Source organism: Armigeres subalbatus, chromosome 2, assembly GCF_024139115.2.
Source record: "Armigeres subalbatus isolate Guangzhou_Male chromosome 2, GZ_Asu_2, whole genome shotgun sequence".
Lineage (NCBI taxonomy): Eukaryota > Metazoa > Arthropoda > Insecta > Diptera > Culicidae > Armigeres > Armigeres subalbatus.
Window position 1 is genome coordinate 95271728 of NC_085140.1, and position 25067 is coordinate 95296794.

The 25067-nt window shown below is 39.2% G+C and overlaps 2 protein-coding genes across 6 annotated transcripts in view; one reads left to right on the forward strand and one right to left on the reverse strand.

The window, feature by feature from the left end:
* The window catches only part of LOC134210116 (uncharacterized), a 74609-nt gene extending 54088 nt beyond the window's left edge, over window positions 1-20521 (forward strand). For 3 of the 4 annotated variants that reach the window (XM_062686135.1, XM_062686137.1, XM_062686136.1), the window contains 3 exons: window positions 79-151; window positions 217-1422; window positions 20173-20521. In XM_062686135.1, the coding sequence (XP_062542119.1) occupies window positions 79-151; window positions 217-1422; window positions 20173-20295 (1402 nt within the window). In that variant the 3' untranslated portion in view covers window positions 20296-20521. Of the gene's footprint in view, window positions 1-78; window positions 152-216; window positions 1423-19942; window positions 19972-20172 lie in introns of all 4 variants that reach the window. The other variant, XM_062686138.1, reaches the window with a different exon arrangement.
* Window positions 20522-20565: 44 nt separating this feature from the next.
* LOC134210120 (NADH dehydrogenase [ubiquinone] iron-sulfur protein 4, mitochondrial) lies at window positions 20566-22499 on the reverse strand. Of its 2 annotated transcripts, none has more exons than XM_062686146.1 (4): window positions 22341-22499; window positions 21299-21452; window positions 20919-21094; window positions 20566-20859 (listed from the first exon to the last, which is right to left on the reverse strand). In XM_062686146.1, the coding sequence occupies exons 1-4, from the start codon at window positions 22385-22387 to the stop codon at window positions 20679-20681; spliced, it is 558 nt and encodes a 185-aa protein (XP_062542130.1). In that variant the 5' UTR covers window positions 22388-22499; the 3' UTR covers window positions 20566-20678. The 2 variants fall into 2 exon arrangements, with proteins under 2 accessions (XP_062542130.1, XP_062542129.1); XM_062686145.1 differs by having other exon boundaries at window positions 21299-21479; window positions 22341-22477.
* Between the last annotated feature and the right edge of the window lie 2568 nt (window positions 22500-25067).

Below are 25067 nucleotides of genomic sequence, written 5' to 3' on the forward strand. Positions count from 1 at the left end.
TTAAAGCTGAATGTTTCAGTTACACGAATTATACATTTTAATATGTAGTATTTCGAATTTACAATTCTGTTCATTTAGCCGTTTAGAGCAACAACTAAAAACCATGCAACTTGAGGAAGAATTGGAAAGGGAAAAAATGCGATCCGAAAAGGTTAGTACAAAACACGTACTGTTTCCACATTTGTTATTGACTTATCCCAAAAACAATCCAAACAGATTCGCATTGCTAACGAACAGAACCACATTCGACGCCTGCAGCTGTTGTCCAAGCTGGAAAACGATCACAAAGTCTTCAACCCGTACGACGACCAACGGAAAACCCTGTCCGAAAACGGCAAAGAGGTCTACCTGGACCCTCTACAGCAAAAACCGGAAAAAGAGAAAGTCTACCGCTACTTCAGCAACTCTGCCCAAAACGAAAAAGCTTCCAGTTTCACGCCCTCCACACTATCCTCCGAACTAGACTACGATTCTTCCAGCGAATCCATGGGTTACGAACGCTATCAGTTTTGCAAAAACTGTCGCGCTGACATCGACCGATCCTTTCTTCCACAACACCAGCGATATCATCGTCAGCACGCACATCAGCATCATCTTCATCATCCGTCTACAAAACCCCCCAGAAAAGAAGCCAACGAGCTCTGCGTTAGTTGTCACAAACGTATAGAACAACTTTGCACCAATTGCAACCGCGCAATGAAGCGATCTTCCAAACGAACCCTCTGCACAATCTGCCACCAAGCGCTGGAAAACAGCCGTCTTCAGAAAGCTGCGCAATCCGAATTGAAGCGGCAACGGGCGAAGTTACTCCGCTCCATGGAGCTTCTAGAGGATGAAGACCTAGCGCAACCTGCTTCACCCGAATCCCCACCACCGAATCCGTACAAAATCATCGACATTCAGTACCACGAAAGCGAGAACGATCATGATCTGGCCGTTCTCAATCCCGTAATCGTGCGGAACAACTACAAAAAACCCTACTCGCTCAACATCGACAAGGACTCGCTCTTCCATCCCAGCAAGAAAACTCCGGACCCAAAGGTGTCCGTCAACATCCGAAACGGGGAAGTGTTCGTGGACAACAAACTGAACGGGACGCCCAAGCCGCAGCATCATCCAGCTAACCTGCGCGATGAAGACACCGATGAATTGACCACCGACGAAATGGACCAACGGATATCCAAGTACGTCCAGCACTACAACACCCTCTGGATGAAGCGCGGCACCCGCAAGAACAATCTCATCTCGCAGAAGAATGCCAACCTGGTGAATATGTCGACGGCGGGACCGAAGGCTACCAGTCCGCTGGGGAGCAACAATTTGGGGCCGCTTCCTACGCTTTCACCGCCGAAAGTGTACGTTAGCGATCGACCGGACAATCTGAAGAGCGAAGCCATGAAAACCACCGAGAAGAAATGGGATGTGAGTATGCTTGATATGGTTTTTCGGTGTTTTTGTTGGTGTGTGGCGTGTTAGTCATGGTAATCCGTTTTACTACACTTTGTTTTGTCCAGGTTTATTTGTAAGCAAGATTGTTTTCAAATAATTAAGAATTAGGGTTTGATCATTTGGTAGTTTGTCAATAACTCATTCAAGAGGTTGAATTCCAAAATGTGTTATAAATAGTGGACTTCTAGTTAAAAATAATTCGTTGTTTGAATTGAATTACATTGAGTTGAAGCGCTAGTTGTAGTAACTTATACTAAATGATATCAACATTGCAATCGTTTGGGGGAAGCACATATGGCATAATGCCATTTGGCATAATTTGTTGGGTACCTCGAGGCCATTTGGCATGAACGTTAAAAAAATGTATCAAATACAATGGGCACAATGCCCAAAAAAAAAGTTAATCATATTAATATATAACCCCTTTTTTAAAAGTATGTATTTGCCCGGAATAAGGCAAAAGAGTAGATGACTCCTTCTTTTTATGTATGCATTTGCCTGGAATAAGGTAAAAGAATAGATGACTCCCTCAAAAGTATGCATTTGCGCGCAATAAGTCAAAAGAGTAGATGACTCCTTCTTGAAAATTACGCAAAAAATTCGCCCGGAAAAAGCGAAAGAGTAGACGATTCCTTATTTAAAAGCACGCTTTTGCCCGAAATAAGCCAAAAGAGTAGAAGACCCTTTTTTTTTAAGTACGAATTTGTCCGGATTAAGGCAAGAGTAGATTGCTCCTTCTTTAAAAGTACGCATTTGCGCGGGGAAAGTCAAAAGAGTAAATGACTCCTTCTATTAAAGTACGTACCCAACTAACATTTAATGTCAATGTAAATGTAATTTCAACTCGTCTATACGGCTTCAAGCTGAATATGTGTGCTATACATATGATCAAGAACTTCTATTCAATTCTTTTACCAGCAAATCTGGCGAATCTATTCAGGTATTTTTGACGTGCCTACACAACTACCTTACAGTATGTTACACATTTTTTTCTCAATCTTTACTAAACCATTTAATAATATAATTCGCTTCAATGGCGCTTATTCAGATGTTTTGAATCTGCTAAATAAGTTTTATACAGCCACTGAATTCAATTTGATTAAATATAATTTAAGAGGAGAGTAAATTTCGTAGTTTATTTAATGTTTTTTTTTTTTTGTGAAAACTGAAATATCAATTTTGTTGCTACCTAGATTCGAACTCCTGATCTCCTGATTCAATGGCCGCTGCTCTGTCATCACCGTCACTTTGACATATGTAAATAAAAAAGAAAATTATGGATGTGCTTCTTCGCATACCCCATAGGTTGTTTTACTAACGCTATTTTCAGATTCATGCTGTATAAACGTTAGAAAGAGGCATACATCTATCTTTTAGCACATAAGCTTAAAAATTATGCCTTCAGCATTATTTCAACCATTATTCAAACATCTATCAGCATGTTCTGTTGGCTAACTTTTATGCAACATCAATCGCTGAAATTGTTTTTAGGCAACATTTTCTCGATCTGTATACATGCTTTTCTGCTGCTAATCGTTTAACAGTAGCCGTCAAGAGAAATACCGCTTCTAAATGGCTTGTTTTCTTACACTGCTAGCATTCATGACAGCGCTTTGTCAGTTGCTATAAGAGCATGTGACTACCTTTGTAGCTGCATTACAGAAATCAATAGCTCATACACAGCTCCGGCAACAAAAATCAAATCGGTTTTGACGTTCCATACTAATAAGCTATTAAAAGAAGCAGTATAAGGTTTACTTAAACGTTGTATAATCTTCAAAGATACAGAAGTTGCCTAAAAGTTTCGTTAGTTAATTTATAGCGCCATTATGCTATATTGTTAGTGCTATAACAACAGAGAAAACGTTTTCATTGTGAATGCTACTCACCGTAATATGGGAAGTTGCTAACAAGCAACTCAATTACATTAACCGATAAGCTTTGTTGCTAATTCAGACAGAGCTGTTTTATGACTATGTGAAAGCTGCATAAACGATAAAAGATTAAATAAATTCGGTCCAAACTGACTAGCTGATAGATATTTGGGTAATAGTCGAGTTGAAGTTTAAGGGATTATTTGCGGAGGGTTTTCTTTTATTCAGCATTGGCTGCTTTTATTCGAATATTATACAGCTAAAGGCTAAAAGTTGAAGCTTTTAGCACCAAAATTGTTAGCTGGGTACTTGCCCGGAATAATGCAAGAATCGATGACTCCTTCTTTAAAAGTATACATTTTTCCGGAAAAAGGCAAAAGAGTAGATGACTCTAAAAAATATCCAAAACGGGGTTTCTTAAATCCTGATAATAAAAGCACGTCTACTTAAATTGTCGTTCAAGGAATAAGAGAACGACTTCAGTGAGCATTTATTGAAGGAAACCGAACATCGTAATTTATCGTTTTTACTCTCTCGTTTCTCAATTATTGTTTCATCTCTGAAAGGGTTTAACCCATTTAATCGATTATGACAATCCTTTTTCCTTTAGAACTGACATTAATTCATTATCAATTTTAATAACATTAGAGATACTCATTCTCAAATTCACTACTTAACATACTTCTGAATGAATTTGTTATAGACTTAGAACGTCAATTGTCTGACAAAATTTTACATTTCCTTATTGAGTTTGAAGTTATTCAATCCTTTAACTTATACAAAATCGTAATTGTTGACAACCTTAAATTTTACTTTTTTCTTATATAATTTAATGCATATACCAGGACTTAATGTCAAATTACGACTGTGTACATTGCTACTGGGTCTTTCAAACTTTTCAATTTTCTTCATCGACTTTTCTTCTTTTCGATCGCGAAACGCTTCCCGTTCTGATGGGACTAGTTCTTGTATGCTCTTGTTTCCCTTGCTTGGCATAGTCCTTCCTAGCAGCGATCTCTCCATTCTGGAACCCGAAAAACTCTTCCTCAGCGTCAATTGATGCTCGTCGTCATTTCTGTCTTTGTATTGGCAACCGGATCGTCGACCTGGATTGTCGTGGAACCATGACCTTTAGTTGATTTCGATGTGCATTGCAATTGTGCCTGTATCGGTGTAATAACATTCTGCTTTTCTAGTGAATCCAAATGGTTAACAACTTTTTCCCTTAATTTGAACGGCACATCGTAGGCTTTCCTAAATATAGGTCTATCCTTTCTCAGGACAAGGTCAGCTTCAAATCCTGTGATTGGATATGAAAAATCACCGTCAATAACTTTTGGAAATCGTGATTGTATGTCTGATTCAATATTATCCACATCGATTTTCGAAATATCTCTTAATTTACAAAAAATCACAAATCACGTTATGATCAGGGTTTACGCCTTGATATCCACTTCGACCTGAATAGCTAGGCTGATATTCATCGCGTTGCCGTTTGTAATAATCATAACGGTTATGATTATATCGCATACGTTCACCTTCTCTGATGATTTCATCTTTTAAAGCACACGATTTCTCCTTACATAGAGAAAGCATGCATGCATGTGCTTGGAAGTATTGTAACGAATAGATCCTCCATCCTTTCAAAGCACGCATTTGAAAAAAAAAAATCTTCAAAGAATCATATTTTTTAGGAATAAGGCGAATTAGTACATTATTTATACATTTAAATCCATTTAAATTTACCCGGAATTAGGCAAAAAAGTAAATCACTCCTTAAAACACGCATTGCCCAGATTAAGGCAATTATACAGTTGACTCTTGTGAAGCGATTTTTTATAGTTTTTTTTTTAATTTGTATGCCAAATGGTCCTAAAATCATTGTTCGATCGCATCGCATCATCGTAGCGTGGTTCAGCCAAGGAGAAAAGCGTGCGTGCAGTTGTCTTTCAATTGTGTAATCGTTTTGTTCTATTGCTTCGCGCCAACTGCTTGCGTTATATACGTAGCGTTTGGCGTGCTGCAAATCTAATTAGATTTAAAATTTGAATGTTTGTGCCCAAGTCCCCAATAATTTGTATATTGTTTCCGTACTAAGAGTCGCCTATAAAAGGCGACTCTGAATTGAATGTTTTGTACAGTGTCTTGAAAGTAACCTCAGAGCTGGCACGCTGCCTCTCGGATGCAATAAATAAGTCCAGTTCAGAAGCAGTAGTTTTTCTCATTAGTCGTCCAGAGAACCACACAGTTGAAAAACAACACAACGTAGGGTCGTCCCCAAGGATGTTATCGATCATTTAGTAATCTGCGTTCGATCATTTAGTAGTTTGTCAATAACTCATTCTACAGGCCCAATTTCAAAATGTATTGTATGGTGGACTTTTAGTGCGAAGGTTTTTCTACAACTCTCTTTAACAGGTCGATGTTCGAATTTCACTATTAAAGGAGTTACGGTGCTAGTTGCTATACCTATACTAAATGATAACAAAATATGCAATCATTTAGTCTAAGTTACTGCTACTAGCGCTATAGCTCCGTTATTAGTGTAATTCAAACAACGAACTGTTAAGCAGAGTTGTAGATAAACCTTTGAACTAGAAGTCCACCATACAACACATTTTGAAATTTAGCCTCTGGAATGAGTTATTGACAAACTACTAAATGATCGAAGGCAGATTACTAAATGATCGATAACATCCTTGGTCGTCCCACCCTGGACGAAACAATCATTATGACTATTTTTCTTTATTATGCCACACGGTCGATATGCCAAATGGCCCCTGGCTATTAAACTTGTCATGCCAAATGGAATAATACCATTTGGGGTAGCCCCCAATCATTTAGTGTAAGCAAGTTCAACTACATAGCACTATCACTTCGTTATTAGTGGAATTCTAACAACGAACTGTTAGGCAGAGTTGTAGAGAGACATTTGCACTAGAAGTCCATTTAAAAATAAAATTGCAATGTGTGATGCTTCTGGAATGAGTTATTGACAAACTACTAATTTATTGAATCCTTATTACTAAATGATCGAAAACATATTTGTTTTTGAGTGCTTCAGATTGGCTTTTTTGGTTAGGGGCCGTACACATATTACGTAAGCACTTAGAGGGGGAGGGGGGGTTGGTCAATATCTTACGCTCCATATAATTAAAAAATCTTTTGTATGAAAAAAATCTTACAAGGGGGGAGGGAGGGTCGAAAAACCCAGAAAAACTGCTTACGTAATAAGTGTACGACCCCTTATAAGGAATGCAAAAATTCAGGAAAATTTAAAAATACAAAAAAGTGATCGACCTCTGAATTCAAATGAAATTACACCTTAGTCGAAGAGGTTCGAATGTTGATGTGGCTCTGTCTAGCAGGAGACAATTCTTCAACATTCCGTAGTACCCTAGAGAAAATTCTTCAAAAACCGCTCCTATCAAGTTACAGTTAATGATCATTTGTCAGACCGGAAAGCTGTTCGTTTTGGAACTCTACGAAGAGCTCTACTCAGCTCCTGTACAACATCTTATTACAGCAGATCTCGTGATGTTAGATGACGTTCAATGCTTATACTTTGCTGACGACACCGGTTTCCTTGCATTGGATTCCGACGCGCGATAATTCAAGTGGCTTAGAATGCAATCGAGGACTATCAGAAAAAGTGAAAAATAAAAGTAAAAAACGAAGCCTTCGTAATCTTCCTTGCAGACAAATCAATGTGTGTGGACAACAAGTTCCATGGTGGACCAATGTCCAAGGTACCTCCGTTTCACGTTAGACCACCCACATCGAGAAAACTCTTTGCAAAAGTGATGAATTAACCAAAACACTATTCACTCGTCTCGTAAAAATTTTTTTTCAGAAGCCTGATTTACTCAATAATATTTGATATAAAATCTAAGTCACACTGGAGTCGGTTTAGCAGATAATGAAGGTCAACAATTACTTTTCACTGCTTTCATCTTCGATAAGAGCTGTTCACACTTTCGGAGACGAGCCAGCCTCGGGCTGAAAGTCTCCTTAATAAAGACATAAAAAAAGCTGTTCACACAGATATGTACTTCTGAAGAGAGAAAATATCTTACGAGAGATGTGTCTTTCTGAAATTTAAATTTCAGCTCGTTGCAGTGGAGCTCATTTCTTTCCATTTGAAACATTTCAGGTACACTATTCACATCAGTGAAAGGTGTTGAGGGACTATGTTCTTGTTAATCAGCGGATTGGCTTGAAAATTTCTGTTGAAAGGCTTCGAGAAAATCAGCATATTTAACAAATTTGCATGAACAAGATTAGAAAAATGCATCAATTTTCGGCAATCAATATTGTGCCAAACTGTTATTTGTTAAATGTAGACTTCTAAATTGTATGATATGACAAACTGTTATCACCCTTTTTTGTTAACGAAAACCAACATCAAAATTAGTTTTCATTTCGCTTTCATCGACAACAGGAATAGTTTTCGATTGGATTTGATGTTACAGTAACTTGCGGCCAAACTTGTTCGACGACAGCATACGCGTACTTAGGGGTTTTTCTTCACCAGATCACATTTAAAACTTACGAGTATTACTCGATTAGACTGAATTCTTTCATTGCAAATAACAACGAATGTGTTACGGCGTAGAATTGCCAATCCGGTGATAGCGAGTTCGATTCTCCGTCCGGTCTATGATGTTATTGGGTTGAAAATATACATATTGTTGATGTCGATGCAGTACCTGGTAGATCGTTTGAGTCGAATCTATTGACGATTGGTAGTGAGCAAATTTCAGTGATCGCCCGCCTGTAGCTTACATTGGCAGTACGTATATATAGAGACCTTACCTGCCAAAAACGTTAGACCTTCTTTGGTAAGCAGCGTATTTCTCACTACACGATAGAGATTGTGCTTGAAAACTTTACCGACGGCCTTTCATAGTCCTCCACAATGAGACTGCGCAGGATTGAAATAGAACTTGATACCTGCTTCGGTGCAACTGGCCACTAGGGCAGAAGAGCGATGAACGGTGTCGAACTGCTGTTTGTACTCTTGGAGCTCACGATTTGCCCAAAAAAAATGTTCTTGCGTTGTCGCATCGCAATATAAATACGTCGGTAACACGAACACGACGTGAAACGAGACGTTTCAACGCGCTCACGAACGAATCGGACATAGATCATTTCGATATGGACTGCCTTCGAGGCCATATAGACAAAACTCGCGATGACAATTTTCACCGAATTATCGCGAGGACTCGGCGGCCGAACAAAAAAACGGACCGCAATAGTCCTCGCCGGACTTTACAAACGCGCGTGAACTTTGGCTTGCAATGGAAACATGCAATGCACGTTTTGCTACATCTCTTCCTCGAATTATCCAATATCTTTGCTGCAGCGTGGCAAGTAATTGTTGTGGGCCAGAGTATAGAGTATCGATATGAGCCTTAGTGACGATCAGATTGGACAAGTGATGTTTTGCAGGAAGAGCTCCTATGAGTTCATAAACGGGTTCAACTTCTTCAATGGAAATTTGAAACTGAACTTCTTTCCAACTCATCCTGAATGCTGCGAAAAGAGCCAAATTTCATATGGAAAACATTCAGCCTGGACGTACTTTATTAGCTGTATAAGTCCGATCCAGTCTTCCCAAACGAACATCAAACACGCTGAGTACAGCTGTTCGTATACTCCATCTGTACCCTTGCTTCGTGTTTGTACGCATACGCACGAAAAGTATACTTGTACCCGAACTTGCGTTCGAGTTTCATTTTGTACAGATTTACTGTACATCTGTATAGTACCATGTATAATCTGGCTGTAAAATTTTGCCGCTGAATATAATTCCAGAAGCTTCTCCAATAAAACAAATGTAGACAGTGAACAAAATCATAGATGTGCGGATATGAGAAAATTTGGGCTCTCAATATTTTCATGAGGTTTGGTAGGAGAAGACACCCAGAAAATCGCCCTCCCCCCAGTTTTCGCCCACCTATTTTAAAACTTTAATTTCTCGAAAAGGAAACATTTAAAGTTCAGTTTTTTTTATAATTGATTGATGCTTGTATGGAAAAACTTTAACTGTAACTGTTTTCAACAACTAGTTTACGAGAAATTAAAGTTTTAAAATAGGTGGGTGAAAACTGGGGGGAGGGCGATTTCTGGGTGTCTTACCCTACTTTAGAACGCTCAGTGAAGTGTTCATGCAAAAATTAGGTTTATGTCTTTCAAATGTTATGCTCTCTCCGCTTTGAGTAAATTAATGCCTTGAATATGCCCCCTCCCTAAATATGGTATTTATTGCGAACTCATCAAACTGCGATTATTTGTATATTTCAAAAGCAAAACAGATGGCTATTTTTATGTCACCATATTGAAAACCAATAAATTCTTGACCGAAAACACCGTCAAAAGCCGGTCACTTCATCAGATGCGCGGAAAACAATCATGTTGTCCTATTTTGTTGCATTTTCTACATTCGGGGCCGTACACTAATTACGTAAGCAAACTTTTCGGGTTTTTGAATACCCCCTCCCCTCATGTAAGCTTTTTCCCATACAAATATTTTTTTATTTATGTGGAGCGTAAGAAAATGGCATCTTCATTTCAGCGTGTATAGTTTCCGAATTCCATTTTGTTCTTTCTCTTTGTCTCTTACTCTATCGACTCACGGACCGCTCGGAACTGAAAGCAAGTTTGTACATGTGTTTTGTACTTAAGTACAAGTTTGCTTATACTATCGACAGACATATGATTTCCGCACAATGATTTTCGTATCACGCTGTACGCGTACAGTGACGAGATGACACATCTTTTCTTTCCACCGTTGTATCTATTTGACAGCTTGTTTTCAATCTGATTCTACCCCTTTCCAAAACTATATTTTTCATCAAAATGTATAGAAATCATAAATTGTTACTATCGTTTTTATGGGCCTTATACAATATTCACCCATATTTTTTGAATAAATTGTGAATTCGCGTCAGCAGTTCATTCATCGATATGAAAAAGTCATAGTTTTCCAATTCTTCGTATAGGTAATTTTAGCAGAAATATGCGAGTTCTTGCAAATATTCCGCAGGGCAATTATTTCTGCTGACGTTAATCACTCTATTCTATGGTTTGGGGTGATTTCAGCGCAATCGGCACTGATCGATTAATTCATTTGGACATTTTGAAAGATAAAGCCAGCACCGTTCAATTGGGTTATAGATCCAATTTTGAATTTGTCCAAAACAACGGTACAAAACATTCAAGTAGATGCTGACTAATGGCAAATCAAAGATCCCGCATCCCTCCCAATCCCCACACCTTATTCCAATTAAAACTCATGGGATCCTTGCACAAAATGTTCGAAATCACACGATACAGAACTCCAACCATTGAATATCATGTTAAAGTGACGGCAGATCTTCCCGGAAACATCCCAAGAATCAATAGGAAGACATCTTCAGAGCGTAATTGTAGCAAACATTGGGCTTACGAATAATTATTTTGCCAATGTTGTGAAAAATATCATCCGGAATTGCAGAAAAACGAATTTTACTCAGTCAGCTTGCAAATGTTTGTTTTTATTTCATATGTAAAACGGCGTATTTGACATTTCAAAACAACAAATTATGTTCTGTTTCGTACAATACAACGGTCGAAGGGCAGGGTACGGAAATCATCGTGCTATCGTGATACCAGCGTGATTCTGGGTGACAGACATATGATTTTATGCTGTACAGTGATATTGGTATCATATATGTGTCACAAGTATTAGGCAGGTACTGGGTATCCCGTTGTACTCGAGTACGTCAATAATTCACGTTCTGTGTTCAACACGAGTTGATGAAAATGTACTTGTGTTGAACATCACACATGCTCGTGGGAAGACTGGTCCGATCGTTCACTTCCTTAGGCTGGGGTGGACCTACTGTTCGCCCTGCTTCGCTAGACCGACAATTAGAAGCAAATCGTCGAACCCATGCGAATGTGTGGGTGAGTGATCTCAAAGCAGAATGCTTCTGGATGAGAGAATCTACTAATAGGTAAAGAGGCTGTGACCAGTGTTGTCCTACACTCAGTGCAAAAAATTCTGCTCTTTGATTTTACTCCATCTAAACGATTTTATAGTCTTAACTAAGTAAGTGCAACTAATAGAATGATATTTGAATTTTCTAAATGTCATGTCAAACTATTGAAAAAATGCACACCAGAGCCACAGGAGCGCGCGCGCTGAAAATACACTGGAGTGTTTTCACTGGAGTGTATTTTCAGCGCGCGCGCTCCTGTGGCTCTGGTGTGCATTTTTTTGACAGTTTGACATGACATTTAGAAAATTCAAATATCCCTCTATTAGTTGCACTTACTTAGTTAAGACTATAAAATCGTTTAGATGGAGTAAAATCAAAGAGCAGAATTTTTTGCACTGAGTGTAGGACAACACTGGCTGTGACTAACGATACTGTTTGACGCACTTCTTGGTCCCGCGCTTGAGCGTAAAATTCGCGCTAAAGAGTTCGATCAAATGCCAATACGATGCTTGAATCGGACCGAAATGTGATCGAGCAAGATAGCTCGATTGACTATCTTACGTTAAAGTGACCAGATAAATTTTGTGCGAGCGCGGGACATAAAGTTCATAGTTTAATATGTTTTAGAAATGCACTCAAAGCAAATCTATCATTTTTTCAGAACTTATTTATTACTAAGGTTTAGTTTGTTAACTGTTCGATAAACGGTTACACATTTTAGAAGTCAAAGCTTTCTTCAAACGTTGAACGTACAGCGCATAGTAGCAGTTATTGAGTTTCACATCGTTTTGAAGTTTGGCGGTCCTCTTTCTGCAAACTGCAAAACTTTCTGCAAAACTGTTGCAACTACCGAATTGCAGTTAAATAACTTTCAGCTGTTGAACGTCTAGTGTATAGAAATTTGTTAGAATGTTATTTTTAATAAAGATATATGCAATGGTATCATATCTCGAAAATTATTTTCTGAATAACCTAAATAATTCTTTCTAAATTACCTAACAAAAGTATTGTGATTAAGAATTAATTAGATCATATTTTTTAAAGTCTATTCTGGTTGAAGCTGAAGCAGGAATAGAAAATTTTCCCGAAATGTGAGGCTACCTTGAACACAATATTCATTTTTTGGAGCACCTTTTGCATCAAGTTATTCAACATAATTGTCGGATCTATTACTACCGACATCCAATATTAACCATCTAATGGTCGTCTTCCAACTGGGGTAAGTTTTCCGCAAGATTTTGGTCCGCATTAAATTTATATGGAGTGGGATTTTGGACGTTCTGTCTTGAAATCCAAGCAATCACCTAGCAGGAAATACATGGAAGAAAAATCTACTTTACAAGATTCCCAGGGTATAAGGCCAGTGTTGGTAGAGTCATGTTCAAATCTCAAATATCGAAGCCTCATGCGCGATCTAGCTCGCTTTCGATCTGTTTTTCACACCGAATCGCATTGTTTCGCCCATTTGCCGAAAAATAATGTTGCTACAAAAAGCGTCAAAACTCAATAGAAGAGTATTTAATGTTGGTATGGTTTTACTATCCATTGTTTTAGGGAAAGAAAGTTAATTTGATGAATACAGGGTGTTCAATAAGTTCGAATACACTTTCAAAAAATGTTTAAAAATTCAGTTTAGATTATTTCTTCTCCCAGTTGCATTTCATTGGAAGTATTGTTTATAAGGAACGTTTGTAACATTTCTTATGGAATGACCTCTATTTTGTACTTCTTCACGAGCTTTAAACGTTTCTAAGACCCATCGCAAGCGGCACGCACGATCTGCATGGGCATTTCGTTCCAGATTTTGAGAATTACGTCTTGAACTGGTCCAAGTTACTGACCTTGTATTCGTACAACTTTAACATAATAAAGGACCAAACAAAAAAGTTAAGAGGGTTCAAATCCGGGAAGCTGTGAGGTCGCAAAGTTTTGTCCAAAAAGTCGATGAAATTGTCCCCATATTAGGCTAAAATCACAATTTCCGTGAATAAAGGGTTATCGTCCTATTGGAACACGTAGGGCTCATCTCCGTCTTAGCACCGGGCCACTGGGGGCATCAATTGTCCCCAAAACCTCAGTTTTGTAGTACGCCGCAATGATTTTGACATTCAAAAACGGCTATTTATGATGCCCCAATCCATTTTCACCACGCGTAATAAACAAACAACAAGTGACAGAATGTCAACACCACACACATCCGATAGCGTATATATACCAATAACGCTGACACCAATACTAATACAGAATATGTACATTGGGCTTACAAACACAATGATCAAGCATTTGTATTCGAACTTATTGAACACCCTGTACACCGTAGAAGAATACGTTGAAATCATACAATGATGCAAATTGCAAGTCGAATCATTAAGGTGACTTGCGGTGGCACTCCAATCTCTTTGTAGTTGTACCATAAAAATCATCAACTTAAGATTAGTAGTCGTGAGAAACTTGACTACCAACACTTACCAATCTACAAGGCAGACAAAAATAATCACTTGTTTTGTTAACATCCGACTACCGTAAACATTGCATTAATGTGAACAATTTCAGTCTTAGTTGTACGCAGGATTACTCAATACGGTTTAACTATGACATAAACTAATGAAATGTGTCCGAAAATCAACAGATTAGCTTTGATTTACGTTGATATTTATGTTTTATTTTTTCATGATGCTAGCTGTTTATGTTCACATATCGTGACATTGTTGCCAGCTGTTCAAACACACCAATAGCATAATTGAAATTTACTGCGTTTTCTTTTTATTTTTCAAGACGTTCCAGAGTAGAATAATGAAGATATAATTATGACATTAATAGATAACAGGTTGGAGAGAGATTTATTATTTTTTCGATATTTTACATGTTTTCACTATGATTTCACAGAATTTCATGTTGACATCACTGCCTGCTGCGATAGGTAATGATCAATGACTGCTTGCATACGACGCTGCCGACGACGAGCAACCGACGACGTCGTTGGCATGCGCGGTGGGAAGAGGAAATTTTTTCACTTAGTTTTATTTTCATTGAATCTACACCAAATGTGCACTAAATGATTCGATTATTTTGACAATAAGTAGGTTTAGGATCAAACTTAGTTCTGATACTTTTTCTTGTGAAATGGTGGTCAGGTTTGGTTTTTTATAATAAAACTAATGTGATCGGTGCTATTCGCAGTGAGGAGGTGGGTAATTGTAAGATTGTGTTGGTGAGCCGCAGGGTAGCCATTCTGAATGACACCGTAAGAGGCCTTAACGATTTTCTGGGCCATGAGTCGAGTGGGGTTTGAGTCGCGCTTGATTTGAATCCTTAATGAGATTTGAGAATTTGACACTACTATACTGCCGTTCTACACATAATTGTCCCATGTTACCTTTGATGAAAAAATCCAAACTCGAGTCAATTTGTCCCACTAAATTTCAGGATCGATTAGATCTTAAAATTTAACAAATATTTTTGGGATGTTATGAGCATTGGCAGAACTTTTCCAGGACATAAAATGAATCACTACTTATTCAAACGGTTTTCAGTCTCTATTATCATCAAACAACAACTTCATTTTTTCAGTGAGACAAATTGACTCGAGTTTAAGATTTTTCATCAAAGGTAACATGGGAAAATTATGCGTACAACGGCATTATAAGGCTTGAGTAAAACAAACTATAGAGATATTTTTTTCTGAGTCACAGAAGCACATTTTAATCTTGACTTTTATGATCCATACGATTGTCTTACAAAACGTTTGCTTTAGTCAAAATTATATATTTTAAAAATCATATAATTTCTTTGAAAATACTAAGAAGTATGATTTCGCGGGACATTATCTAGAAATTTATAAAATGCGGGACGTTTCGCGGGACGCTTTTCAGCATGGAACAAATAGCGAAAATGCGGGACTGTCCCGCGAAATGCGGGACGTCTGGTTACATTATCTTACGTTGTCGGCTAGCTGTGCAGCATTCAATTCGAGTCGAGTGACTTTGAGATGAGTAGGTTGCAAGCAGAATTCCCATTTTTGTCAAACGATTTCATGTAGAGGCAACGGCATATCCAAATACTGTTTTGCGTAGTATGGGCCCAATGTAATTTGCTCGTCCTCCAATAGTTTGAAGAACCATTGTATCCCAATTATCATATAGCTGCCATATGTGCAATGTTGAAGTTGGGATCTGCTAGTGGAAGGGTGTGAGGAATCACCCACTTTGATATATTCACGTTGGTGGAAGACAAAATTCTAGTTAAACTAGGAAGTACTAAAAATTCAATGTTTGCACTAATGAACCCACTTTAGAGAATAGGTTGACCGATACTGAAGGAGTAACGTATTGTACGCTATTGTCAATGCCATATATACATCTACTTAAGCTCTATCTCTTTTGAGGCGCAGTCGTTGAGCAAGATGTTCGGTCACGAAACTACGCTCCGATGGCGATTCTATCAGAGCGAAATGTCACGTAGGCCGTGAGCATAAATACTGTGGAATTCGTTCTTGTGCAAAAGTGGACGAAGGGATGACTGCAGAGCAGCTTGTCACCGGTAGATGAAGTAAATCACGGTGGATACGGCCTTCGCCCAAAAACCTTATGGTAGGTTGCCATCGAATAGTAGATACCGTTCCATCTTCACGGTCCATTTTACTCTGGCAAATACTATCATACTATCATATCAATATTGGTCGTCTAGTTTTGGATGCCTTTTTTCTGTAGGTAACCTTGCAAACTTTTGTTAAGGTATTATCGTTTCCTTCCGTTATCAGTCCGAATCGCCTTGCGCTTCTTGTCGCTTTGACGCTCCACCATCGCACAGTGGGAATAGAAGGGCCCGTAACAGTACTTATTTAGATGCCGCTATTTTAGAGGTCCGGAAAAGACCCATTCTTATGTAAAAAAATCCAAGGAATCGATTGGTGATATTTTCACTGCAGACAAACCATAGGAAAGGGCCCATTTTGCCCGATTTTCCCCAAAATACACCATAAAAACGAATTATTGAACGGAAAATCTTATTTGCCGCTCTCGGAGAGGACTCAAATATTACTCAAATGTTGATAGAATATTGGTGAAATGGATTGCATTGAATTCTGTGCGTGACATAACTCAAAATTAGCCTATTTTGCCCGATTCTCCCCTAAACTCATGATTTAGGAAATAAAAGCTTCTGGAAAGTAATTTCTCGCGTTTAAAATGATCTTTGCTGGTGCAAATCTATTCAAAATACATGCAGACAGACATATTCTAATCGTTTCTAAAGTTCCTCCGGGAATTCCTCCGGAAATTCCTCCGGGAATTCCTCCGGAAGTTCCTCCGGGAATTCCTCCGGAAGTTCCTCCGGGAATTCCTCCGGAAGTTCCTCCGGGAATTCCTCCAGAACTTCCTCCGGGAATTCCTCCAGAAGTTCCCCCGGAAGTTCTTCCGGGAATTCCTCCAGAAGTTCCTCCGGGAATTCCTCCGGAAGTTCCTCCGGGAATTCCTCCGGAAGTTCCTCCGGGAATTCCTCCGAAAGTTCCTCCGGGAATTCCTCCGGAAGTTCGTCCGAATTCCTCCGAAGTTCCTCCGGGAATTCCTCCGGAAGTTCCTCCGAATTCCTCCGGAAGTTCCTCCGAATTCCTCCGAAGTTCCTCCGAATTCCTCCGGAAGTTCCTCCGGGAATTCCTCCGGAAGTTCCTCCGAATTCCTCCGAAGTTCCTCCGAAATTCCTCCGGAAGTTCCTCCGGGAATTCCTCCGGATGTTCCTCCGGGAATTCCTCCGGAAGTTCCTCCGGGAATTCCTCCGGAAGTTCCTCCGAATTCCTCCGGAAGTTCCTCCGGGAATTCCTCCGAAGTTCCTCCGGGAATTCCTCCGGAAGTTCCTCCGGGAATTCCTCCGGAAGTTCCTCCGAATTCCTCCGGAAGTTCCTCCGAATTCCTCCGGAAGTTCCTCCGGGAATTCCTCCGGAAGTTCCTCCGGGAATTCCTCCGAAGTTCCTCCGGAATTCCTCCGGAAGTTCCTCCGGGAATTCCTCCGGAAGTTCCTCCGGGAATTCCTCCGGAAGTTCCTCCGGGAATTCCTCCGGAAGTTCCTCCGGGAATTCCTCCGGAAGTTCCTCCGGGAATTCCTCCGGAAGTTCCTCCGGGAATTCCTCCGGAAGTTCCTCCGGGAATTCCTCCGGAAATTCCTCCGGGAATTCTCCCAGATCCTCCTCCAGGAATTCCTCCGGAAGTTCCTCCGGGAATTCCTCCGGAAGTTCCTCCAGGAATTCCTCCGGAAGTTCCTCCAGGAATTCCTCCGGAAGTTCCTCCAGGAATTCCTCCGGAAGTTCCTCCAGGTATTCCTCCGGAATTCCTTCGGAAGCTCCTCGAGGAATTCCTCCGGAAGTTCCTCCAGAAATTCCTCCGGAAGATCCTCCAGGAATTCCTCCGGAAGTTCCTCCAGGAATTCCTCCGGAAGTTCCTCCAGGAATTCCTCCGGAAGTTCCTCCAGGAAGGTGTACCGAAAGGCTATAGGATCACTTCAAAAAACGAGCTTTTATAGGAGGTCCGGATTCCCATAGTGTTATTCGATAAAATCAGCTAGAAAAAAAACGGGCAAAATGATCCATTTCGTAAATCTTCAATCACGAAACGTTTAGATTATGTCTGTTTGCATGTATCTTAAATAGATTTGTATCAGCAAAGATAATTTTAAACGCGAGAAATTACTTTCCAGAAGCTTTTATTTCCTAAATCATGAGTTTAGGGGAGAATCGGGCAAAATAGGCTAATTTTGAGTTATGTCACGCACAGAATTCAATGCAATCCATTTCACCAATATACTATCAACATTTGCGTAATATTTGAGTACTTTTCGGGAGCGGCAAATAAGATTTTCCGTTGAATAATTCGTTTTTATGGTGTATTTTGGGGAAAATCGGGCAAAATAGACTATTTCGTAAATCTTTAATCACGAAACGATTAGAATATATCTGTCTGCATGTATTTTGAATGGATTTGCACCAGCAAAGATCATTTTAAACGCGAGAAATTACTTTCGAGAAGCTTTTATTTCCCAAATCATGAGTTTAGGGGAGAATCGGGCAAAATAGGCTAATTTTGAGTTATGTCACGCTCAGAATTCAATGCAATCCATTTCACCAATATTCTATCAACATTTGAGTAATATTTGAGTCCTCTCCGAGAGCGGCAAATAAGTTTTCCGTTCAATAATTCGTTTTTATGGTGAATTTTGGGGAAAATCGGGCAAAATGGGCCCTTTCCGATGGTTTGTCTGCAGTGAAAATATCACCAATCGATTCCTTGGATTTTTTTACATAAGAATGGGTCTTTTCCGGACCTCTAAAATAGCGGCATCTAAATAAGTACTGTTACGGGCCCTTTTATTCCCACTGTGATCGTGGGAGATCTCAAACACCTTATTTTCTGACCTCGTTTTCAGAAAATATACGAACATACGCCTGGACTTGTCGTCGATGTAAAACCGAATGCTCCCAATCAAGTTCGTCTCCATGCTGATTCAAGCATGACCCAGTTGCAGGATGTCCGCTGTACGAGAATCTTCGAAAATGGTGGCTTCGACTTCTTTCTAATCGGGCAGATCCGACAATACGCACTCGCTCGCACTCGCCACCAACAATTATCTTGAGATTGCGGCATTACAGGACAAAGATTATGCACTTGGTCCCCATTGTTTTCAAATTTGACGGAGTACTCCTTTTTCAACAATTCGAAAAGATTTGCCGGCAATTCGAAAATCAGTTCCACCTCATAGACCGCGATGCTGTTTTGATCACCTATGCACTCTGGCTGGAGATTTGCCTAACAACATCAGGCAACGATGTTCATCATTCCGCCATTCGCAACAACTTTTGCGTTTGAGACTTAGAGATCTCTATAAGCTGCCGATAGACAGTTGAAAGTATAAAACAGATTTAATTTTTTTTTTAAAAGGTGTTCAATTTTGATACACATAGTTAAGTTTGCCATTTTAAGGTGTTTTTATGAGATATTGCGAAAAAAAATCGGCTGCCGGTGGGACTTGAACCCACACTATTCCATTAAGTACAAGGACGAATTACCAATTATACAACAGCTGCCCTTGTAAGAAGTTGTTCCTTAATCAGCTAATAACTATGGGATATCAGTCAATTCCCCGTATCCATTGAATCTGCTTTGGCAACTTTTCATACCCTTTCTCTCTACCCAACTATATGTATCAGAATTGAACAACAGTCGGTTGCGTTTGAATCACAAACATGTGCTTCTATTTGTCATATTGAGGCGGGTTTGCTTCTGCGAGCTGGTTATGGAACAACTTCTCGCAAAGGCAGCTGTTGTATAATTGGTAATACGTCCTTGTACTTAATGGAATAGTGTGGGTTTAAGTCCCACCGACAGCCAAATATTTTTTCGCAATATCTCATAAAACCACATTAAAATGGCAAAATTAACTATGTGTATCAAAATTGAACATCTTTCCCAAAACATGAGAAAGGAAGAAGACAAAAATACAAAGTAGAAGAATGGAACAGGCCTGGAATTGAACGAAGCAGATACTGTAGCCATACGACCACCAAAACTGTTCGAACGGAACGAATTAATTGTTATCTAAGTCATTACTAATATGCTTGATGAGTATCTCAATTGATTTCTTCCGCAGCTCGATTTTCTGTAAACGAAAATTTGATGGTAAGTTCAATTGGCAATATCCAAAATTCACTTCGCTTATCGAAATATAGATATCGCACATTGGCGGAAACGAGCATTTGTATTTCAATACCTTATTCAAATTCTGGCACCTATTTTGTATCATACATGTGCATAAAACTGATAACACAATTAAAGATTAATATTTAAAATATTCATTTTATCCAAATTGTTCTATTTTAGATTCCCGCCGTGCAGCGCACGATGGTAAGTCCCCGGTCACCGCGGGTCTTGACGCAACTGGGCGCCATACGTAAACAACTGCAACTGGAGCAGCTGAAGATGGATCAGCGAGAGGACGATTAGCATAGCCAAGTGAATTTATTTTCCGGGAGAGGAATTTATCCAGTTTGTGCCTTTTTACTACGAACAGAAACCGTCCATGCCTCACTCTTTTTAATATTACAATACAACTTCTGGGCAATATCTATTATAGACTGTAAAACAGTAAAATTTATTTCTAAGACATAGTTTTCTGTTACAAAAGTGCAAGAGATAAAACTGAACATATCGTTAAAACCGGTCAATCAACGATATCGTGGCATTCTTTCGAAAGAACAAACCTTATAAAGAGAATTTCACCTTTTCGATCTGTTATTGTTCACGAACCAACTAGGATCGATCCGATTTATATTTTTACACAAACAATCTAACAAGACGTCGAAATTTCGCATCTAATATCCTTGGACTTACTTGGTCGACACACGGGTGCGCTTGTTCCACGCGAAGTTGATGCCGTAGTTCTTGACGCGGTGCTTCTGGGGTACCTCCGGATTATCAATGAACCATCTCCAACCGTTTCGCTCGCAATGGTTGATGGCTTCCTCTGATGAACCGAAATCCACTCGCATGTTCGACAGCGGATCACCGCTAAAATTGTAGCCAAAGCTTGTGACCGTGAACCCATTTAAAAAAAAATGCTGACTTACGACGATGACCATCCCATCAGTGGGTTTTCCCAGCGTTCGCGGTTATCAAACTCAATGGTCCAGTGGTGAAGGTTGTCCGTTCCACTTTGCATGGCATTCTTGGCTGGCATGAAGATACGTACGCGACGTTCCTTCACATGCTCTTCCGGGACACCAGAAATCGGGCTCAAATCGACCTAAAATAAAGTACGGAATGTGAAGTTGATGACAAATCTTTTTTAGTAGATTATCGTTATAGAGTCGCTTCCATTTTATCGTCGTTAATAGCGGAAACATTCCTTTGGTTAGTTCATTTCAGCTAACGGATTGTCACCAACTGCTGAATTGGCTTCGAGTTAAGCAATCGTTTTATGAATACAATGCCCCGAAAGCACCCTTACCTTGGTGGGAACGGCTATGGTGCTAGCCAGCTTTTCTCGCTCACGCTGCGCAACATCGTCGGCAATGATTAGTTCGGCATCTACGATTGGTGCTTCCTTCTGCTGACGAGGATCCTTCAGTGCAACCGACGATGTGGAAAACGATGCTCTTGTCCTGAAGCAACACAACATTTCTCGGGAACTTTTTCAAATCGGCGTATGTAACATTTTGATTAAGCTGAGAAAATGAGCTTGAAAGTTTTCAGATTTCATTTTTATTCCTATTTAGAAACTAATCATTTTTATTGCAATTGAATACACCTCAACGATACATTATGACAAGGTTCATCGTCACTGACCTTGAAATCTGCACTGCGTGTGAACATTTCAGTTATTTTGATAAAAATATATGTTACAACGTTCTGCAGCAGATAAATCACATACGTCGTTTTGATACGTCAGTATGACCGAGGTCATGCTACTTTCGTCGAAATGTTACGCTGCTCCGTACGCTGCATTGTTGATACGTCGAAATGTTGCGTCAAGTTGAAACGTTTCACGCACATGCGACAAAAAATTGCAACACTTACAACACGACGTAACAACATTTGCTGCAGAAAAACAACGTAAAATGTTTTTCTTAACGAAAATCAGAATATTTAAGCGACATGCTTAATTTTGAAATCAGTGATAAAAAAGTACAAGCAGATGCACGTTTTAAACTATTTAGTTGTCCGAAAATACTTTTTAAAGTACATTTTCTGCTAAGCGGTGCATGTGCAATATTTTCAAAAATGATGTTACACCGTTTTGCAAAATATTGATTTACATTTTTAAAAACACATTTTCATGTAGCTTTGAAGATATACACATTTTTAGATGAATTTGATGCCATATGCTGTTGAAAACGGGTTTGTTTACAATTTGCGACATACGTCGTTTTGAAAAAGTACCCGAGATTTATCGATTACACAACCAAATCGGTTTACAGCGAGAATAAAATTAATTTTTCTACGTAGATTTTTGTAATTGCGCATAAAATATAAGAACATTTATCACTTACCACTGGTTTGTAGCCGCGCGGGACAAGGACCGGAGAATTAAACTCATTTTATCGGAGGAAATCGCCCAAATAAATTAGGATAGTCTTCGATTCAGAATCAGATGGAAAACTCGAGTCGAGGTTCTTCGTCGAGAAACGTCAAAATATTGAAAAGGACAGGACACAGTAAAAAAAAACTTGCAGTCGATGTTTTGTACTAAAGGATTTTCCTAGCCACCTAGGGATGTCTCTTAAATCTTTTGATATAAATTATTCAAGACAAAATTTTCAAAACGACTTATTTGCTTTTGTAAACAAGGATTCAATCGACGATTTGACGAATCTGATAGCTCCCCCACGCAAACCAACATCATCAATAGGTAGGTGAAGGATTCCGGTACCTGTTGATGGTGTTGGTTTGCGTGGGAGATCTATCAGATTCGTCAAATCGTCGTTTGAATCTTTGTTTACTAAAGCAGATAAGTCGTTTCGAAAATTTTGTCTTGAATTGTCGATGCAGATGGAATCAAGAACTGGGTGCTGCGGATCTCCCATCAATCCCATAAGCAAAATTATTTTGCAGTTACTTGGCTGTCAAATATTTCCCGCTCTTCGAATTTCTCTTTCCATGCTGCATGAAGGCGCACAAATGCGCGAGACTCTACATGACTTTACGATGATTTACATACATTAATGCTCCAATCAGCTGCTGAATCTCGTGAAATTTCGTAACGAGTGCTTTTTAATTGCATTCCTACTAATTTTCAACTCGAAATATAATGTGAAAATATTTGTTACAAAGAATACAAAACTCAATCTAAGATCTAAGTTTATTTAATTTTTTTCCCAAATAATAATAATACTTCTCAATATAGGATCTGAAACGAACATAACCACAATCTTCAATGTTTGGCTCCGGCACAATAGAAAAGTTTGGCTTCAGTTTGACAACCAAATCAATTCTATTCGCACCACCCAGATCAAGAACATGAATTGAGTTCTCCAAGCTGGGTGGTGCGGATAGAATCGATTTGGTTGTCAAACTGAAGCCAAAATTTTCTATTGTGCCGGAGCCAAACATTGAAGATTGTGGTTATGTTCGGTTTAGATCTTATATTGAGAGGTATTGTTATTATTTAGGGAAAAAATTTAAAAAAAACCTTAGTTTGAGCATTTTTAGTAATAAATATATTCACATTATATTTCGAGTAGATAATTAGTAGGAATGCAACTAAAAAGCACTCGTTACGAGATTTCTCGAGATTCAGCAGCTGATTGGAGCAGGAATACATGTGTACCATTGTAAAGTCATGTAGAGTCTCGGACATTATTTGTGCGCCTTCATGCAGCATGGAATGAGAAATTCGAAGAACGGGAAATGTTTGACAGCCGAGTAACTGCAAAATAATTTTGCTTATGGGATTGATTTCAAAATATCCCGCTACTCGCTTGAGAGCAGAAAAGCAGCTCTATCCGCAGCACTATAGGGATCCTATATTAAGAGATGTGCGAATACTTTTCCAGATGATTCAGCAACGCTGTTACTTTCGTAAACAAACGCTGCCAGCACTTGCCGTGGCGCAAAATGTTGAAGCTCGAACTTGACTTTGCGTATAATGTAATTTTCAGATTTCGTTATCTAACGTTCCACCACAGACAAACAGACATAACACATTGAATATTTACTCATTAAATTCATCGTCGTTCAAACACTAACGACATTTTTTGATTTCAGTTAGTTGGGCAAATCACGAACCAGATGGCGGTAGTGAGCAAACGTCAAACTAGAGCAAATCCGATGCGCGCGCCGCGGGTGATCGATTGGCCAACTAATGATTATTTGAATTGACCAGTAAATCAGTGAACGATGAGAATTTGACGAGTGTTATGTCTGTTTGTCTGTGGTTCCACAGTCCAACAGTGAACAGTGCATTTGTGCAATACAAATGAACAAAGTACTCTGCATAAACTAGACTACTTCAACTTGCCAGTGTAAAACAAATTGTTTATTCTAAAAAACTTTTCGTAAGTTCTTTTTCATTACAATCGCAATACCTTTCAATTCGCAACAATAACAATGTTCATTTGGCTCAGATTCTGACAGTTCTCAATGCTCGATTGGCTCAAGATGGCCGCTTTCGCATATCTCTGAATGTAGGATCCCTACGCAGCACCCAGCGCAGTTTCACGCACACTAAAGTCACAGTGTAGGGTATATAAAAAAAGTGGGTGGTAATCTAGTTGCAGCAAAAATATCACGAATATTTCTAGGGGAAGGCAGCATACATCGACAGGAATACTGCGGAATCACGCACACTTTTATTCATCTGGAGAACTCAATACAGTATTTATACCCCCGCTGATCCGACAAATGTATGGCCGAACTATCGATGTTTCGTTAATCCGACTGTCAAATCCATACAATAGGACAAGGCCAAAGGTGCTGGTTGAAAGAGATGGCGCCACAACATTTGTAGTAAAATGAATTTTCTTGTATGGACAAATGGCCCGTTCTCACTAACTACGCATCACAGCGATATGTGACCTAGGTAGAAAAGCTACAAACATTTTTCTGATTTTTTATACCCTTATTGCATTTTGTAACTTTAAACAATAAATGAGATCTGATTACAGTTCCATACTAAACTCGAGCGGTTTACTACAAATTTCTTTATGACTGCTCTCCACCTAGAGTGTACAAAAGTAACATTCATAACTTACGCCATTCAACAACAGTTGTCACTGCTG

Coding starts and splice junctions, on each gene's coding strand:
- LOC134210120 (XM_062686145.1), bottom strand. CDS start 22,387: ATGAGTTTAATTCTCCGGTCCTTGTCCCGCGCGGCTACAAACCAGTG. Junction 21,480..22,340: donor CGCGCGGCTACAAACCAGTG/GTAAGTGATAAA, acceptor GATTTGAAAAAG/TTCCCGAGAAATGTTGTGTT. Junction 20,860..20,918: donor CTGATGGGATGGTCATCGTC/GTAAGTCAGCAT, acceptor CTACAATTTTAG/CGGTGATCCGCTGTCGAACA.